The following is a 19,899-nucleotide window of genomic DNA, read 5'->3' as shown; positions in this document are numbered from 1 at the left end:
ACCCTGCACATTGACTCGGTACCGGTACCCCCAGTATATAGCCTCGTTATTGTTATTTTCTACTTTAGTTTATTTAGTAAAGATTTTCTTAACTATTTCTTGAACTGCATTGTTGGTTAAGGGCTTGTAAGTAATGTTAGCAATTTATGTTATTATTCAATAAAACAAAATCCAAAGCAAATCAGGGGGAGAAAAATAGGTTTATCTGAGATGGACAAATCAAGATGTTATGCTGGGAGGTAGATGTTCAGTCTCCCCTGTCCTCAGCTTTTCTCCACTGAACAAAGGAACAGGATGCCATTTAACCCCCCACCCTAGCCTGGGGTTGACCAATCACAAGTCCTTGCAGTACAACTGGCCAATGGCCAAATAACAAGTATCCTGCTCCCGACTCAATGTACAGAGCATAGCACACGTCGCTCTGAGTTCAGGAGTGACATTCCACAGATTCTAAACAGATGTTGAACTAAAACCTAACACCTATTTACAATTCCCTATTGACCATTAGTACTCAAGTTTTCAGTCCTCTCATCCTCTCAGTTGTGTATTTATCTTCTAAATATTCTTATAGTAAGCATTTCACGGTTGTATTCGGCGCATATGACAAATAAAATTAGATTAGATCAACCTATTCATATGACCTCACGTGTACACCACTGACCACAATCCAAATCTAAATAAGGTTCAGGTGTGCAGCAGGGGGATTTGGGGAGGGGGGGGTCTGCTCTGTCTGTTTCAATAGGCTAGAATGTGATGTATGCCATCTGCAATCGGTTGTCAATTTGATTTGGCCGTGGCTTATGATGATTTCCTATCTAGATGTTCAAAACAGTACTGTATTGCATATGGTTCTATATCATAATGTAACATTTTTTAAGTGGGTTATGTAAGGACCTTGATTTCAATATTCTTCTTTGCGCAACACTAGTGTCTAGTGTAGGGAATATTTGATTTCCTCCGAATTCACTGGGTTTTGGCAACGCGTTTCACTGCCACCTCGTTTGTTCCTCGGTACTTTCGGTCGTGAGTCTGAAATAAAATGGCGATCCATCAGTGAGCCACGTTGGTATTTTGATAACATATTTATAATAAAGATATTCCTTTTAACACCGAAAATGAATAAAATAATGTCGGGTCGACACAACAACAAATTGCCAAACAATCTGCCGCAATTGCAGAACCTGATCAAGAGAGATCCACAGTCGTACACGGAAGAAGTGAGTATATAAAACGTAGCTAGGTAACGCATGCCGACTAGCTAACGTTAGTTTGACTAGTAAACAAACTAGTTGGCTAACTTGCTAGTTATCAGCTTTACATTTAACTAACATTAGAAAGCAAGCTATGTTGTGGGATCAATTAATGATGTCATGAATCATATAACTATATTGCTCACGTTAATTAGCTAGATTACTATATTTGATTGCATTACTAGATAGCTAACGCTAGCTAGCCAGCTATCTAAACTAGCTAACTAGTTATATCTTAGGTCAATTTTAGACACCATTTATTCATTATCTAATGTATTAATAAACTGTGTCTAATGGCAGTCAATAGCGACACAGCTTGTGGGATATCGCCCGACCCGTTGTTGTACATCTTTTAGCAGCACGTGTCCCGCGTTGGACCGTATGTTTTCCGTAGACGGTTTTGATGTGGCCTCTAGATCTGCATGTCTTTGATTGATGTGCATTCCGGATAATACACTCTTGTCCCCCATGGACCGGCTCGTACATAACGCATCCTCCATTCAGGCTGTAATGGCGAGCCGCCGGGGGGGAGGGGAAATGTGTACTATCATAATAAAACACAATTTTCCATCACATTTTCGGAAAACTTAAGTTGCACACCCGTGGCTGAATGCGGCAATAGTGTGCAATTGCAGTCCGCAATTCGGGGTGTTCCTACATATGGACATTCCAGGAACGCCTCCTCAAAAGACACTGTAACATGCCCTCCGTTTTTAACCGAACAGTTCCCTACAGGCGGGCAGAGGACACTGTCTACCGGTCGCCCCCGCTAGCACACCAGGCCAGGGCAACACCGTGTACTAGCTAGGTTGATAGTTGGGCTCCACTTGGGCTCCCAAGTGGCGCAGTGGTCTAAGACAATGCATGTCACTGCAGTACCTGGTTCGAATCCAGGCTGCATCACATCCAGCCGTGAATGGGAGTCCCATAAGGCGGCGCACAATTGGCCCAGCGTCGTCCGGGTTACAAATAATAATTTGTTCTTAACTGACTTGCCTAGTTAAATAGTTAAAGGTTAATTCAATTAAAATGTAATTAATTAAATAGTTAGCTAGCACACTGTGTCTCTCCCGTACCAGAGTCCTTAGAACTAGCTGGCTAAGCTAGCACACAGTCCCTCGCTGCCGCCTGCCGAACACGCACAGTGCCCGACAGGCGGGGGCGAAGGACACTGTCTACTGGTGTAAGGCTACCGTTGTCGCCCCTGCCCCTCCTTCTGTGGTGGTTGTAACATGTAGGCTCATGTAGGCTCCCCGAACATCCCTCTGCTGATTTTTTTTGTCGTTTGCATCGCCAAGCAGTGCCCAAGAAAGTATTAAATCCAATTATTTAATGCTACCACCCCCTCCAAATCAAAACAAACATAGATTCTAATCACACACCTGTCTGTGTTTCACACCTGTTTGTCTAGCTAATTAGCCTCACAATACATTCAGCAAACATGCTGCTGCAGACAGGAAGTAGAATGGAGCGTGTGAGCGCAAACATTGACATCCATGTTTGGTTTTGATTTGGAGGGGTGGTGTTGGCATCAAACAATTGGATTTAATACTGTCTTGGGAACTGCTCGGCGACGCAAACGACAATGTTTCCATCAGAACTATCTACCAATTACGGTTACCATCCAACGTGGGACACGTGCTGACAAAACAGGTACAGCAACGAGTCGGGCAATATCTCACAAGCTATCGCTATGGAATGAGCGAAGACTGAAAATTACTGTTAAAATACCTGAATTTACTATTTAACTGTATACGTGACGAAGAGCTTTGTAGGCCTGGCTACATATTTTATACAGTCAGTGACTATTTAGCTAACTATGTCATTGCTTAGTAGTAATACATCAGACTGTAATATCTCGCTGGTTATAAGGACAAAATCAGCGGACAACAGGTGGAGTAAATTCAGATTAAGTTTACTCAACATTCTTCTGATTTATAAAAGGACTGTTCAGAATTTTGGACCCTATAAATTAGAGACGAGAGTGGACGCTTATCCAGTCCAAACTCTGAATCGGGAGAGGCTAGCTATATCAATTCCTGCTGACTTGATTACGTATTTTTTCACGAAGATCGTCTTAATTTTCTAATCTACAGTTCCTGCAACAATATCGACACTACCAGTCCAATGTCCAGATCTTCAAACTCCAGCCTGACAAACCCAACAAGGAGCTGGCAGATCTGGTCATGTTCCTTGCTCAGGTACGATCATCACTCTCAAATCTAGTCTTATAAATAGTATGCCAAATTAATTATATTAATAATATTTAGGATATAAATAAATAATAAATAAAATGTGAATATAAATGTCACGTGAGTACCCTAGTTGGGGGGTCGAAGCTATCTCAAATCAGGAAATGTCTGTAGGCCTGCTGTATTTGTGGATCTTATTGGAAACCATAAACTGTCCATTATTTATAGATCGCCAACTGTAGACACAAGTACACTGCTGATGTTAATCCTGATGGGAAGCTATCTAGCTAAATCCACTATTGTCCTGTTCCAGGTTGGACACTGCTATCTGCAGCAACTTGCCTCTTTCCCTCAGGAGTTGACTGATCTCCTTATGAATCATCATACAGTCCTCGAGCCTGATCTACGGATGGTAAGAGAATAAATCAGCAGCAGATATTTTCTCACCCTTGTCAGCTGTTAAAAATAGGTGGATTTAATGTTGTTTTTTTTGTTGTTGCTTGTTTCTCAATCGCTTAGACATTCTGCAAAGCCCTGATTCTGCTGAGGAACAAAGATCTGATTAACCCCACCGGTCTTCTGGAGCTGTTCTTTGAGTTGCTGCGCTGTCACGACAAGCTCCTCAGGAAGGTGAGCCGGGAGTGTCTCTCTGTCTCTCTGCACACCGGTATTGTTATTCCATTTGTATGGTCTGTCTCCAGTGTCAGTCACGGTCTGCCTCTCGCTTAGTCTCCTGTTCGTCTCTTCCCAGACGCTGTACTCGCACATTGTGCATGACATAAAAAACATCAACTCCAAACACAAGAACAACAAAGTCAACACAACATTACAGAACTTCATGTACACCATGCTGAGAGACAGCAATCCTCTAGCAGCCAAGATCTCGCTAGATGTCATGATTGAGTTGTACAAGAGGAACATCTGGTAAGTAACATGCCTTGGCTCTGTGCTAAGTATCTTTAAAAACACGTCACCTGATATACATATTTTTTTATTTCCTTGTTTTCCGTTTACAGGAATGACGCCAAAACTGTTAACGTGATCACGACAGCATGTTTCTCCAAAGTCACAAAGATCCTCGTGGCAGGCATGAAGTTCTTCCTGGGCAAAGATGAAGATGAGAAGAGGGAGAGTGATTCAGAATCTGAGGCATGTGTTCACCACACCACAGGGGAGGGGGGGTGAACATTTTGATTTGATTGGAGGAGAGACTTCCTTGCTCCGTCAGGTCTAAGCCAATCTCTTATCTCCAGGAGGAGGGTCCGTCGGCTAGAGACCTGATGGTGAGGTACTCTACAGGGAAGAAGACATCCAAGAACAAGAAGAAGATGGAGAAGGCCATGAAGGTCCTTAAGGTACGCTGAGAGTCCTGTGTTTTTTTATTTTACTGAAAATAGACTTTAGCTGGTTGGTTGTTAGTTAATGAATCTTTAACTTGATGATTCACAGAAACATAAGAAGAAGAAGAAGGTAGAGGTTTTCAATTTCTCTGCCATCCACTTGATTCATGATCCTCAAGGTATGTATGGTCACCCTCAAAAGCACACGCTTATAAACTAAACTACATCTGGAACTTATTTTATGTCGCTCTATTCTGGTTTTCCTAAGAAATATTACATTTTTTTGCACAGAATTTTCAGAGAAGCTACTAAAGCAGTTGGAAGACTCTAATGAGCGTTTTGAGGTGAAGATCATGATGATGGAGCTAATATCCCGACTGGTTGGTATTCATGAGGTAAGAAAATGTTTTGAAATTATATGAACAGTGCAATTATTCTACAATGTAAAAAATAGACATTCACGTTGTTATTTCTATTCTTCCCACAGCTCTTTCTCTTCAACTACTATCCGTTCGTACAGCGGTTCATTCAGCCCCATCAAAGAGGTAAGCTCTAAGCGAGGGCTCCTCTTGTAATTAAAACCTACAAATCAAATGATGTCACATGCGCCGAATACAACCGCTGTAGGCCTTACCGTGAAATGATTACTTACAAGCCCTTAACCAACAATGCAGTTTTAAGAAAATAGAGTTTAGAAAATATTTACTAAATAAAATAAAAATATATATAAAGTAACACAATAAAATAACAATAATGAGGCTATATACAGGGGGTACTGGTGCTGAGTCAATGTGGGGGGGTACAGGTTAGTCGAGGCAATTTGTAAAGTGACTGCATGGATAATAAACAGCGAATATCAGCAGTGTAAAACAATGGGGGGGGGGGGGGCAATGCAAATAGTTTGGGTGGCCACCAAGGAACTTGAAACTGTTCAGCCCTCCTTTCCCAGTAGTCCACGATCATCTTCTTTGTTTACGTTGAGGGGGAGGTTGTTGTCCTGGCAACACACTGCCAGGCCTCTGACCTCCTCCCTATAGGCTGTCTCATCGCTGTTGGTGATCAGGCCTACCACCGTTGGGTCGTCAGCAAACTTAATGATGGTGTTGGAGTCGTGCTTGGCCACGCAGTTGTAGGTGAACAGGGAGTACAGGAGGGGACTACGCACGCACCCCTGAGGGGCCCCTGTGTTGAGGATCAGCATGGCGGCTGTGTTGTTACCTACCTTCACCACCTGGGGGCGGCCCTTCAGGAAGTCCAGGATCCAGTTGCAGAGGGGGGTGTTTAGTCCCAGGGTCCTTAGCTTAGTGATGAGCTTTGAGGGCACTATGGTGTTGAACTCTGAGCTGTAGTCAATGAACAGCATTCTCACATAGGTGTTCCTTTTGTCCAGGTGGGAAAGGGCAGTGTGGAGTGCGATTGAGATTGCGTCATCCTTGGATCTGTTGGGGCGGTATGCTAATTGGAGTGGGCCTAGTGTTTCCGGGATGATGGTGTTGTGAGCCATGACCAGCCTTTCAAAACACTTCATGGCTACCGACGTGAGTGCTACTGGGCAGTAGTCATTTAGGCAGGTTACCTTCGCTTTCTTGGGCACAGGGACTATGGTGGTCTGCTTGAAACATGTAGCTCATACAGACTCGGTCAGGGAGAGGTTGAAAATGTCAGTGAAGACTGTACAGCGTTTTTCCCCCAGCCCCATCAAAGAGGTATGTTCTAAGAAAGGGCTCAGCTTGTCATTAAAAACAAGCGTGCAACTAGTCATGTTGCGTTTTTAATAGAACTTGAGTTGAAAATAATATTTATGTTCTTCTTTCTTCTCCAGAGGTCACCAAGATACTCCTGTGTGCTGCCCAGTCCTCCCATCAACTAGTTCCACCTGAGATCATCCAGCCTGTCATCATGACCATAGCCAATAACTTTGTGACAGACAGAAACTCGGGAGAGGTGATGTGTGTTGGGTAAGGGAGTCACTCACACCTATGATTCCTCTGTAACCTGGTTGGATGGCCATTGTAAAGTCATTCACCTTCTGCATGTGATTGTTACCATGGATACTGTATATAACACTGTTATATACAGTTGAGATTTGTACAGCATCAGTTATTGGTTAATAACATGGATATATAGAGTAACAGAGTGTGGGACTTGCTTTGTACAGCATCAATGCCATCAAGGAGGTGGCAGCTCGTTGTCCCCTGGCCATCACAGAAGAGCTGCTCCAGGACCTGGCTCAGTACAAGATGCACAAAGACAAGAGTAAGTAGTCTGTCCTTACAGGAAGTAGTCTGTCCTTACAGGAAGTAGTCTGTCCTTACAGGAAGTAGTCTGTCCTTACAGGAAGTAGTCTGTCCTTACAGGAAGTAGTCTGTCCTTACAGGAAGTAGTCTGTCCTTACAGTTGTAGGCTAACATGTCTGTTTTGAATCTTTTTCTCTTTAACCATGTGGCTACAATTAAAACAATTCAAAGGGTTTCAATGAGGGTTATTTCAATGTCATTTTTAGATGTGATGATGTCTGCCAGAGGACTCATTCAGCTCTTCAGAAGCCTGGATCCAAAGATGCTGCATAAGAGAGACAGGGTATGTTGCTGAGACCAATGTAATATACATTTAAAATTATCTCAACATCGTCATGTTTTTCCCTCCCTCGTTCTAAGGCCCGTATACTAGGTGGTTCCTCTGTGTGGAAGTCCCCTCAGGGCTGAGGTATGCTAGGCTCCTCCTCCTCTATGTGGAAGTCCCCTCAGGGCTGAGGTGTGCTAGGCTCCTCCTCCTCTATGTGGAAGTCCCCTCAGGGCTGAGGTATGCTAGGCTCCTCCTCTATGTGGAAGTCCCCTCAAGGCTGAGGTATGCTAGGCTCCTCCTCTATGTGGAAGTCCTCTCAAGGCTGAGGTATGCTAGGCTCCTCCTCTATGTGGAAGTCCTCTCAGGGCTGAGGTATGCTAGGCTCCTCCTCTATGTGGAAGTCCTCTCAGGGCTGAGGTATGCTAGGCTCCTCCTATGTGGAAGTCCTCTCAGGGCTGAGGTATGCTAGGCTCCTCCTATGTGGAAGTCCTCTCAGGGCTGAGGTATGCTAGGCTCCTCCTCCTCTATGTGGAAGTCCTCTCAGGGCTGAGGTTATGCTAGGCTCCTCCTCCTCTATGTGGAAGTCCTCTCAGGGCTGAGGTTATGCTAGGCTCCTCCTCCTCTATGTGGAAGTCCTCTCAGGGCTGAGGTATGCTAGGCTCCTCCTCCTCTGTGGAAGTCCTCTCAGGGCTGAGGTATGCTAGGCTCCTCCTCCTCTGTGGAAGTCCTCTCAGGGCTGAGGTATGCTAGGCTCCTCCTCCTCTGTGGAAGTCCTCTCAGGGCTGAGGTATGCTAGGCTCCTCCTCCTCTGTGGAAGTCCTCTCAGGGCTGAGGTATGCTAGGCTCCTCCTCCTCTATGTGGAAGTCCTCTCAGGGCTGAGGTATGCTAGGCTCCTCCTCCTCTATGTGGAAGTCCTCTCAGGGCTGAGGTAAGCTAGGCTCCTCCTCTATGTGGAAGTCCTCTCAGGGCTGAGGTATGCTAGGCTCCTCCTCCTCTGTGGAAGTCCTCTCAGGGCTGAGGTAAGCTAGGCTCCTCCTCTATGTGGAAGTCCTCTCAGGGCTGAGGTATGCTAGGCTCCTCCTCTGTGTGGAAGTCCTCTCAGGGCTGAGGTATGCTAGGCTCCTCCTCTGTGGAAGTCCTCTCAGGGCTGAGGTATGCTAGGCTCCTCCTCCTCTATGTGGAAGTCCTCTCAGGGCTGAGGTATGCTAGGCTCCTCCTCTATGTGGAAGTCCTCTCAGGGCTGAGGTATGCTAGGCTCCTCCTCTGTGTGGAAGTCCTCTCAGGGCTGAGGTATGCTAGGCTCCTCCTCTGTGTGGAAGTCCTCTCAGGGCTGAGGTATGCTAGGCTCCTCCTCTGTGTGGAAGTCCTCTCAGGGCTGAGGTATGCTAGGCTCCTCCTCCTCTATGTGGAAGTCCTCTCAGGGCTGAGGTATGCTAGGCTCCTCCTCTGTGGAAGTCCTCTCAGGGCTGAGGTATGCTAGGCTCCTCCTCTGTGGAAGTCCTCTCAGGGCTGAGGTATGCTAGGCTCCTCCTCTGTGTGGATGTCCTCTCAGGGCTGAGGTATGCTAGGCTCCTCCTCCTCTATGTGGAAGTCCTTTCAGGGCTGAGGTATGCTAGGCTCCTCTATGTGGAAGTCCTCTCAGGGCTGAGGTATGCTAGGCTCCTCCTCCTCTATGTGGAAGTCCTCTCAGGGCTGAGGTATGCTAGGCTCCTCCTCTGTGTGGAAGTCCTCTCAGGGCTGAGGTAAGCTAGGCTCCTCCTCTATGTGGAAGTCCTCTCAGGGCTGAGGTATGCTAGGCTCCTCCTCTGTGTGGAAGTCCTCTCAGGGCTGAGGTAAGCTAGGCTCCTCCTCCTCTGTGGAAGTCCTCTCAGGGCTGAGGTAAGCTAGGCTCCTCCTCTATGTGGAAGTCCTCTCAGGGCTGAGGTAAGCTAGGCTCCTCCTCTGTGTGGATGTCCTCTCAGGGCTGAGGTATGCTAGGCTCCTCCTCATCTATGTGGAAGTCCTTTCAGGGCTGAGGTATGCTAGGCTCCTCTATGTGGAAGTCCTCTCAGGGCTGAGGTATGCTAGGCTCCTCCTCCTCTATGTGGAAGTCCTCTCAGGGCTGAGGTATGCTAGGCTCCTCCTCTGTGTGGATGTCCTCTCAGGGCTGAGGTATGCTAGGCTCCTCCTCCTCTATGTGGAAGTCCTCTCAGGGCTGAGGTATGCTAGGCTCCTCCTCCTCTATGTGGAAGTCCTTTCAGGGCTGAGGTATGCTAGGCTCCTCCTCTATGTGGAAGTCCTCTCAGGGCTGAGGTATGCTAGGCTCCTCCTCCTCTATGTGGAAGTCCTTTCAGGGCTGAGGTATGCTAGGCTCCTCCTCTGTGTGGAAGTCCTCTCAGGGCTGAGGTATGCTAGGCTCCTCTGTGTGGAAGTCCTCTCAGGGCTGAGGTATGCTAGGCTCCTCCTCTGTGGAAGTCCTCTCAGGGCTGAGGTATGCTAGGCTCCTCCTCCTCTATGTGGAAGTCCTCTCAGGGCTGAGGTATGCTAGGCTCCTCCTCCTCTATGTGGAAGTCCTCTCAGGGCTGAGGTATGCTAGGCTCCTCCTCTGTGTGAAAGTCCTCTCAGGGCTGAGGTATGCTAGGCTCCTCCTCTATGTGGAAGTCCTTTCAGGGCTGAGGTATGCTAGGCTCCTCCTCTGTGTGGAAGTCCTCTCAGGGCTGAGGTATGCTAGGCTCCTCCTCTGTGGAAGTCCTCTCAGGGCTGAGGTATGCTAGGCTCCTCCTCCTCTATGTGGAAGTCCTCTCAGGGCTGAGGTATGCTAGGCTCCTCTGTGTGAAAGTCCTCTCAGGGCTGAGGTATGCTAGGCTCCTCCTCCTCTATGTGGAAGTCCTCTCAGGGCTGAGGTATGCTATGCTCCTCCTCTGTGTGGATGTCCTCTCAGGGCTGAGGTATGCTAGGCTCCTCCTCTATGTGGAAGTCCTCTCAGGGCTGAGGTATGCTAGGCTCCTCCTCCTCTATGTGGAAGTCCTTTCAGGGCTGAGGTATACTAGGCTCCTCCTCTATGTGGAAGTCCTCTCAGGGCTGAGGTATGCTAGGCTCCTCCTCCTCTATGTGGAAGTCCTTTCAGGGCTGAGGTATGCTAGGCTCCTCCTCTGTGTGGAAGTCCTCTCAGGGCTGAGGTGCTGTGAAATGTCATGGAGGCTGTGCTAACTGATAACTTAACCATTGCGTTGTTTACTAGGGTCGACCCACAGAGTTGTCTACCGACGCTAAGATCCAGGACTATGGCGAGATGGGGGCCAAGACCTACATCCCTGGAGCAGAGGTTCTGGAGGTGGAGGAGAAAGAGGAGGGAGAAGAGGGGGACGGTGGTAAGGATTGGATCGTGTATTATACAACTGGAAACTTCTACCTGTTTGGTTTTTGCTGCAAGGACTCTAATTTTTTCTTTGCAAGGACTGTATTTCCAAGATGCAATAGATGATGTTCTGTGTGGAAAAAATAGGTTGAAAAATAGATTATTTGATCATTTCTTCCTCTGCGTTTCCTCTTCATCATCTAGATGGCTGGGAGAGTGCCAGCAGTATCAGCGGTGGTGATGATGATGAGGACGGAGAATGGATCAATGTTCACCACTCCTCTGATGAAGACACCGCAGAAATGGTATGGTTCTGCATCAACCCCATTGTCCGTTAGGTGTTCTGGGTTGGTGACCTGATTTTGAAAAGCTGGGCTGGCTCGCGTTCAATTGAACACACCGTAGCAAAACAATTTGTATCAGGAATCTAAAATGAGCACTTCTTATTGGACAGGTTAAGGTTGTCCCTCCCTGTTTCTGTCCGTTTTCTGCCATTTGGTGCGGAATGAACACTACCCTGGTGATTAGTGTTCTGATTGGTGAATAAGGTGTTTTTATTGGTGAAAAACATGTTCTTATTGGTGAATAATGTCTTCTCATTGGCCATTGTATGTGTCTCGCCCAGGCTGAGAAGCTGAAGAGTATGGATCCAGAGGAGAGGAAGGCCAAGGCAGCAGCGGTCAGCTCCAGTCGACTCCTCACTCAGGACGACTTCAAGAAGATTCGTCTGGCTCAGCTGGCTAAAGAGGTCAACGCTGCCCCGGGCAAGGGACAGAAGAGGAAGATGGTGGAAGATGATGATGGTGAAAGGTCAGGCTTGTTTTCTTGTTATTTTACCACCGCTCCTATGATTAATATAATTCAAAACAGGGCCGACTTTTTGTTACAATGATGATTGTGGATCCATGTTTTACCTGATGGGAATATCTTATTTAAAATGCTTTGATGCTGCGTTTAGACCAAGGACGCAAAAACCGTCATACCAGTTGGTATAACGGGACAAGAAAGCAAGGAAGAGGGTGACGACAAAAGCACGGCAGCGCGACGGTGTGTGTTGCTACGGTGATATCCGTAAACAAACCGTGCAAATGAACATCCGGTAGAAAACAACGCTACAGTTGTAATATTGTAACTCTGGCGGCAAGTCCCGTATACCGTGGCGGCTAGGGCTAACCCCATTTAGTCGACCGGGGCGATTGTTTGGTCGATAGTTGGTCGACCCAAGATTTCTTGAGTCGAGCAGTAGCAAAAACGTGGTGTACAAGACACCTGTCTGATCGGCTCCTGTCTGAGTGGACTGATCCAGGCCGTGGGGATGGCACTGTCCATCACTCTAAGACATTTGCTACTGAAATTGTACATGGTTATATTACATAAGATCAATGGGGTGCAACACTAATAAAAAATAATATTATTTTATAGCAAATGAGCTTTCTCTCGCGTTGGATAGCGGTTGCTGTCCACGGTTCTGAGACATCAGTAGGCTGTGGATTTGGAGGCTTTTTCTTAGACCCATGTTGCTATGTGCATGATAGCAAAGTTACCCAGCATATTGGTGTTGAGAACAATGTGGCGGAGGCAGCAGCGGAGATAGGAGACGAGAAAACAGCCTTTGCCTTAATTGTCGAGGAGAGGAGAGGGGAAATCCCAACGTAATTAGGTCTATAATCAATAGCTGAACTGTTAGGTGTGCCTGGCTTTATAAATCATCCACATATACAGCGCATTCTGAAAGTATTCAGACCACTTCACTTTTTCCACATTTTGTTACGTAAACAGCCTTATTCTAACATTGATCAAATAAATGTCTCATCAGTCTACACACAATACCCCATAATAACAAAGCAAAAACAGGTTTTTAGAAATGTTTGCAAATGTATTAAAAATAAATTACATATCATATTTACATAAGTATTTAGTCCCTTTTGGCAGCGATTACAGCCTTGGGTATGACGCTACAAGCTTGGCACACCTGTATTTGGCGAGTTTCTCCCATTCTTCTCTGCAGAGCCTCTCAAGCTCTGTCAGGTTGGATGGGGAGCGTCCCTGCACAGCTATTTTCAGGTCTCTCCAGAGATGTTCGATCGGGTTCAAGTCCGGGCTCTGGCTGGGCAACTTGAGGACGTTCAGAAACTTGTCCCGAAGCCATTCCTGCGTTGTCTTGGCTGTGTGCTTAGGGTTGTTGTCCTGTTGGAAGGTAAAGCTCCTGAGGTCCTGAGCACTCTGGAGCAGTTTTTCATCAAGGATCTCTGCTCTGTTCATCTTTCCGTCAACCCTGACTACTCTCCCTGCCGATGAAAAACATCCCCACAGCAGGATGCTGCCACCACTATGCTTCACTGTATGGATGGTGGTCAGGTGATGAGCGGTGCCTGGTTTCCTCCAGACGTAACGAGTTAAATCTTGGTTTTATCAGACCAGAGAATCTTGTTTCTCATGGTCAGAGTCCTTTAGCTGCCTTTTGCCAAACTCTAAGCGGGCTGTCATGTGCCTTTTACTGAGGAGTGGCTACCATAAATGCCTGATTGGTGGAGTGCTGCAGAGATGGTTGTCCTTCTGTAAGGTTCTCCCATCTCCACAGAGGAAGTCTGGAGCTCTGACGGAGTGACCATCGGGTTCTTGGTCACCTCCCTGACCAAGGCCCTTCCCCCGATTGCTCAGTTTGACCGGGCAGCCAGCTCCAGGAAGAGTCTTGGTGGTTCCAAACTTCTTCCATTTAAGAATGATGGAGGCCACTGTGTTCTTAAATACTGCAGACATTTCTTGGTACCTTTCCCCGGATCTGCACCTTGACGCACAGTCATGTCTCAGAGCTCTATGGACAATTCCTTTGACCTCATGGTTTGGTTTTTACTCTGACATGCACTGTAATCTGTGAGACCTTATGGTGTGTGTCTTTCCAAATCATGTCCAATCAATTGAATTTACCACGGGGGGGACTCCAATCAAGTTGTAGAAACATCTCAAGGATGATACATGGAAACAAGATGCACCTGAGCGCAATTTAGAGTCTCATAGCAAAAGGTCTGAATAGTTATGTAAATAAGGTATTTGTTTACATAACATTTACAACCATTTCTAAAAACCAGTTTTTGCTTCGTTATTATGGGGTATTGTGTGTAGATTGAGACATTTATTTTATCCATTTTTAGAACAACGTTGTAACAAAATGTGTTAAAAGTGAAGGGGTCTGAATACTTTCCCAATGCACTGTATCTACAGAAATAAGACTGATCCTGCTTGTGTTGCCGGTGAGTGTTTGTTTAATAGCCTACTGATTCTGTGAGCACCAAGCCTCACACAACATGTCAGATAAACAATTCCACAAATTTGTCTGTCTGTAGTCTTTGCTATGCTGTAAAAAAAAATGTTTTAACTTTTTTTTGTTTTTGTTGGAACAGCCTCTCTGGAATAACTTATTTATTTAGTGTTGTTTACACTGTTCAAATTGTCAGAAATTATATTTATAATAATAACCTTCTTGATCTCCTTGTTATTATTATCATCATTATTATTATAATAAGTAAAGTCATTATCGTTAGTAGGCTTAGTATATCAGTCTTGTTATAACCACTATCGAGGTGTGGGCCTTAGAGCACATCCTGTTTAGTCTTAATACCGTAACTTACTGAGGCCTATATTTCAAGGCTTGTGAATCAATCATTCATTCGTTCATGTCGTTACACAGCATAGAAGTCATTAATGAGTTGAAATGCAATCAAGCGTTTTAGTCTTAAAATAAAACAAGTGACCTTCAAATAATTAGCGTAAACAATAGCATTCACGAATGCGTGCTTTCCAAAATGTTTTACTTACGACAGTCTCTGGTACGCTTAATTTATTTAGTGTTTACATTATTCCAAACGTTCAGAAAAGTAATATTGTAATCGAACAGGACCTGTTACATTTATTCCACACATTTGACTTCCCCTTTATCTCCTGAGCAACCAGTAAACATTCCCCCGTTTTGAGTTTGTCACGTCATCTGCATCTATTTTGCTGTCACCTTTTTCTGTGTTCAGAGTTTGTTCGCATATCATAACCACATGAATACATTTCTGTTAAGGGTCAGGACCTATTGCAGGGGTATGCCACTACTATTTTGAGAAGGTCCAGTGACACAAATTTCCTAGGTGACAAAGGTCCGGATGGTTATCGTCCTTTATCGGCGCTGTGGTACAGCGTAGTAACAAACACAGTCGTCTACGACTTAGGAAACATGTTGTTATATAAAATGTTCATTAAATGAAACTACCTTTTTTTATTAATTACAACTTATTTAGAATGTAAACATTGCATCAACATTGCATCAACATTGCATCAACATTGCTGAAGAACGAAAAGTGGTTGCATAATTGTCTGTGCAAAAAGTACACTGAATCATTTGTACACGGACCCAAGGAATACAAAAAATATATATTTAAATAAAATAAAGTGCATGTTTTCTGGAGAACGAAAAGAAGGATCTGAATGCAAAGAACGTCACTTTGGGTCATGCAATATTTGACCAATATATGGCCAATATAACACAGCTAAGGGTTGTTCTTAGGCATGACGCAATGCAGAGTGCCTGGATACAGTCCTTAGCCGTGGTATATTGGCAATATACCAAAAACCCCTGAGGTGCCTTATTGCTATTCTAAACTGGTTACCAACGTAATTAGAGCAGGGGAAATAAATGTTTTGTCATACCCGTGGTATACGGTCTGATATACCACAGCTGTCAGATATTTGGAACTCACTCTGGGGCGACCGTCACGCTGGGGAGACCGTTTTAGATATTTGGAACTCACGCTGGGGAGACCGTTTTAGATATTTGGAACTCACGCTGGGGAGACCGTTAGAGATATTTGGAACTCACGTGTGAAACGGTTAATAAAGTTAATTGTGGAGAAGGCTGATTCACAGCTGTATGTGGAGCGAAACAGGGTCAGGATGTCTAGTGACAGTCTCTTGAGAACAGAGACATCAGCTACAGGCAGCATCTTTTCCCCAGAAAGTGACCGGGTCACAATCACCAGCCTGCTCCTTCACACACATTTGAATCAACTCCATTTGCAGTGATGGAACATCTACCCCATCTGAAGATCTGTTTTGGTTCTTCTGACAACTTTGTCACATTTGTGACCATGAAGGGGTTCTGGATGAGCACCAGCAGTTCTCTGCCAACAGTGAAGTCATCAAAGTGAGCCTTGAAGTTGATCTATCAGATTCTGGATGAAATCAGTATGGTTGGGAACATGCTTGCCTCTGAGTTTGTCCCCAAAATATTGGGGAAGAGGACAAGTTCTCCCTGTAGATCATTCTTGAAAAGCCCAGATTTCTTCTGGAAAGCCCGGACTGCTGTTATCATATGACACACGGTTGTCCCTTACCTGTAGCTTAACATTCAGTTGATTACGGTGTGATGTAATGTCGGTCAAAAAATGCAACTATTTGCATCTTTTCATCTTCTGAAAACTTAAACTGAGTTGCCTTGTCACTCTTTTTTTGCTCTGATAAGGAAGTTTTGATTTCCTACTGAATGGCCTAAAAGCATTCCCAAACTCAGCCTTTGCTGAGTCATCTGACATTGTTGTGCAGTAGTAGGTCATCAACTGGCATTGGCCTCTCAAAAAGTCTATCCGTTTCATCATCGTTGACCTCAGAATACTCTTTTCCCAGACTGGCACACAGGACCGATTGATGGATGTCGGGTTAGGGTGGTCCTCTTTCAAATGTGCAACCAGTCCCCTCCTTCCTGTCATGGCTGGAGCTCCATCTGTGGTGATGGAGACCCCTGACTTCAGATCTCTCCCCCTTTTTGTCAGCATCTCTTTGATGGCATCATGGATATCCTCTCCCTGTGTGTGTGCTTCTAGATGTTTTAAGCCCAACAGCTCCTCACAGAATTCCTTCTTTGTTTCGTTATAAAAATCTGGCAAACATCAGAAGCTGGGCATTATCAGTGTGATCTGTACGATTCATCCACAGCTAATGAAATGCATTCTGAATGGCCTCTTTAAGTTGTGAAGTTAAATCTTTGGCTAATTTCAGTTCTCCTCAATGCTGTGGAGTCTGACAGTGGGATCTGTTTGATATTTTTGTTTACCTTCAAGCAGTGGTGTCAAGCAACTTCACACACGCATTCTTGTACCATCTCAGCGTCTGAAAAAATGTTGTTTTCCCAAAACCCAAGGTATCCTCAGTGAGAACACTCCATTGCACGTTGTTGGTCTGTCGGGGGGAATTGACAAGGACTTTGGTGCATCTCTCGTGTTGGGATTTGAGTTGGTTAACCTTGTTTGTTCTGACCTCCATGTTCAGGGGATACATCTGATCCAATTTACTATGCCTGGTGTCTTAATGGCGCTTAACATTTGGCACTTTCACCAGAGCTACTGACTCACTGCATATCAGGCACATTGGTTTTGTGCTAGTTGAAGAAATACTGTTCCGCCCACTCGTCTTTGAATATACGATTTTCAGTGTCAACTTTTTTGTTGAACAAGCTATGTTAACAAAGATACTGGTAACGAAGCTCCTATCTGTGATATTTACAGTTGAACCGCTGTCAAATCTTTCTGATTCTTTCTGCCTGCTTGTACCAAGTTTCCACAAAGGATATTTGGATCAATGTGATTGGGTAAAACGCAGCCTCTTGTATTTGCATATAGTCACGCGATTGGATTAGATGGGGCAGTAGTAGAGGTAAAGAGAGCAAGGTTTTAGGGAGTGGTTTTTTTTCTAAACAAATGAGGGATTTCGCTAACAACTTTTCAGTCAGCTTCAGCAACACGGACAGCACGATAAACACTGATGTTCTGTGGTGGTCGTTGCAGCAGGGAGGAGAGACGGACAACGGGTGCTAGTTACAGTCACTCGCTGTCTTTTTTTAGTTTTTTTTTTACACAGCAAGTCTGAGCCCAGCCTGGCACAAATCAATTACGGTCGGACTCCCTTTAGTCTTCTGTGTGTCTTAATTATTTCATCAAACAGTGTGCTTAAAGCATCAGACAAGCTCAGTGCATATAGTTGATTTGATTAAAACACAGGATGTGTCAATTATATGGAAAAATACACGTTTTAGAATTTCGTCGAAAGACAAGAACAGACGATTCTCGGTCGACCAAGATTTTTTATTTAGTCGGACAGCCTTAGTGGAGGCTGACGGCATTCACTGCCAGCCGCAATGGCATTTACCGTTGTGCTCTCATTGAAAACAATGACATCCGGTTCGCTGTCTACCTCGTACCATCTAAGCGCAGCATAAGTGTGATAAACACTCATGCAAACTGTTGGAAATAGTTTAACTGCCATTTTGTGTGTGTGTGTGTGTGTGCATCTTAACTAATAACATGTCAAACCGTTTTCAGAGGGGAAATCCTTACCTTGAGAGACATTGAAAAGCTGCACAAGAAACCCAAGGAAGACAAGGAATCAAGACTTGCCACTGCACAGGTGACAATCTCAATCAAGAATGTGCTGAATTCTAATGATCGTATTCTTAGGATTTCAGGAGATCATGTGGTTTTGTTTTGACGGTAGGCTGGCCGCTCAGACAGGAAGGAGTTTGTGAAGAAGAGGAAGGAGAAGCTAAACCCGTTCGCTTCCACCAGCAACAAGGACAAGAAGAGGAACAAAGACTTCAGGATGATGAGACACAGTCGAAACGTACGGACCAAGAACAAGAGATCCTTCAGAGATAAACAGGTACATTAAGTTATTTTTTTTTGTGTACAGCATAATTGGAAAATGTGTATTTTTGTCAGTATTATTTATCTCGATGTTGCATTTATTTCTCTCTCTCTATACAGATTGCTCTAAGAGATGCACTCATTAAGAGAAAGAAGCAATACAAATAGCAATGTCACTGTATGCCGTGGACTCTGGTTCCTAAGGAAATTATGGCTTCCGTGAACTTGTGCTGTTAAATGAAGATGGGGAATCGTTCATTTTAACGTGGTCTGTTAAATCTTGCTTTTTTTTTTTTTTTTTTTTTTTTCCTACGGTAGTAGGCTGTAGTCACACTGCCTTCTATTAAAAGATTTACCGTCAATACTCCTTCTCCTATTTGCATTTTTGTTCAGTTTGCTTCATATTTCCATACACCTTTTGATGTGAAGATTATGTTCCTGCCAACAAATGAAATGTAACTCCTCTAGATTGACATGATAGACAATAAATAAATGCAGACAGGATTTAAATGTCAAGATTTCCAGGACAAACACACACACATATATATATATATATATATGGACAGATCAGTCCACTTCATTACGATGCCACCTTCAACCCCTACAAGTAAAGACAGTTTTGAGTTGTTGTAATGCTTCTCTCAGCTGGAATTCATTCACACTTAACTGGTATTTAGAATTCAATCAAACATTCCTGTTCGTCTATGATGCACTTTTCTTTTAGACTCATAGAAGTCACCCAGTTGGGCAGAGACTCGTAGAAGTCCCCCCAGTTGGGCAGAGACTCGTAGAAGTCCCCCCAGTTGGGCAGAGACTCGTAGAAGTCCCCCCAGTTGGGCAGAGACTCGTAGAAGTCCCCCCAGTTGGGCAGATTAGTTTCTTGCCAACTTCAGGACAGAACAATATTACAGCAATATCCCAGGAGATGGATTTGTGTTTTGGATCATTGTCTTGCTGCGTGGCCCAGCTGCGCTTCAGCTCACAGACGGATGGCCTGACATTCTCCTGTAGAACTCTCTGATAGAGTAGAATTCATGGTTCTTTCTATTAAGGCTAGTCGTACAGGTCCTGAGGCAGCAAAGCATCCCCAAACCATCACACTACCACCACCATGCTGACCCCAAACCATCACACTACCACCACCATGCTGACCCCAAACCATCACACTACCACCACCATGCTGACCCCAAACCATCACACTACCACCACCATGCTGACCCCAAACCATCACACTACCACCACCATGCTGACCCCAAACCATCACACTACCACCACCATGCTGGACCCCAAACCATCACACTACCACCACCACCATGCTTGACCGTTGGTATGAAGTTTTTACTGTGGAATGCAGTGTTTGGTTTTCGCCAGACATAATTGGATCCCATCTTGTCAAAAAAGTTGTCTCAAGTTTGCCAAAAAGCACCTGGAAGATCAAGGCTCTTTGAAGAATGTTCTATGGACAGGTAGTCTTGCCTCTGGGCTGCACCGTCGAGGCCATGGGCTATCCTGGTAGGGCTGCTGTACCAGTTTGGCTT

General features: G+C 44.9%; 1 protein-coding gene across 1 annotated transcript; it reads left to right on the top strand.

The window, feature by feature from the left end:
- Positions 1-1,029: 1,029 nt before the first annotated feature.
- Positions 1,030-18,724, top strand: sdad1 (SDA1 domain containing 1). Its single transcript, XM_038989544.1, has 19 exons — positions 1,030-1,217; positions 3,347-3,451; positions 3,756-3,854; positions 3,962-4,072; positions 4,194-4,366; positions 4,459-4,591; positions 4,696-4,797; positions 4,892-4,961; positions 5,074-5,177; positions 5,270-5,327; positions 6,605-6,740; positions 6,941-7,038; positions 7,286-7,362; positions 10,569-10,698; positions 10,890-10,990; positions 11,311-11,495; positions 18,041-18,125; positions 18,213-18,377; positions 18,482-18,724. The coding sequence occupies exons 1-19, from the start codon at positions 1,116-1,118 to the stop codon at positions 18,527-18,529; spliced, it is 2,082 nt and encodes a 693-aa protein (XP_038845472.1). The 5' UTR covers positions 1,030-1,115; the 3' UTR covers positions 18,530-18,724.
- Positions 18,725-19,899: the final 1,175 nt, after the last annotated feature.

This window comes from Salvelinus namaycush, chromosome 3 (genome assembly GCF_016432855.1).
Source record: "Salvelinus namaycush isolate Seneca chromosome 3, SaNama_1.0, whole genome shotgun sequence".
In the NCBI taxonomy this organism is placed as follows: Eukaryota; Metazoa; Chordata; class Actinopteri; order Salmoniformes; family Salmonidae; genus Salvelinus; species Salvelinus namaycush.
Note: the sequence above shows the minus strand (reverse complement) of the source record. Positions and strands in the feature narration are given on the sequence as shown.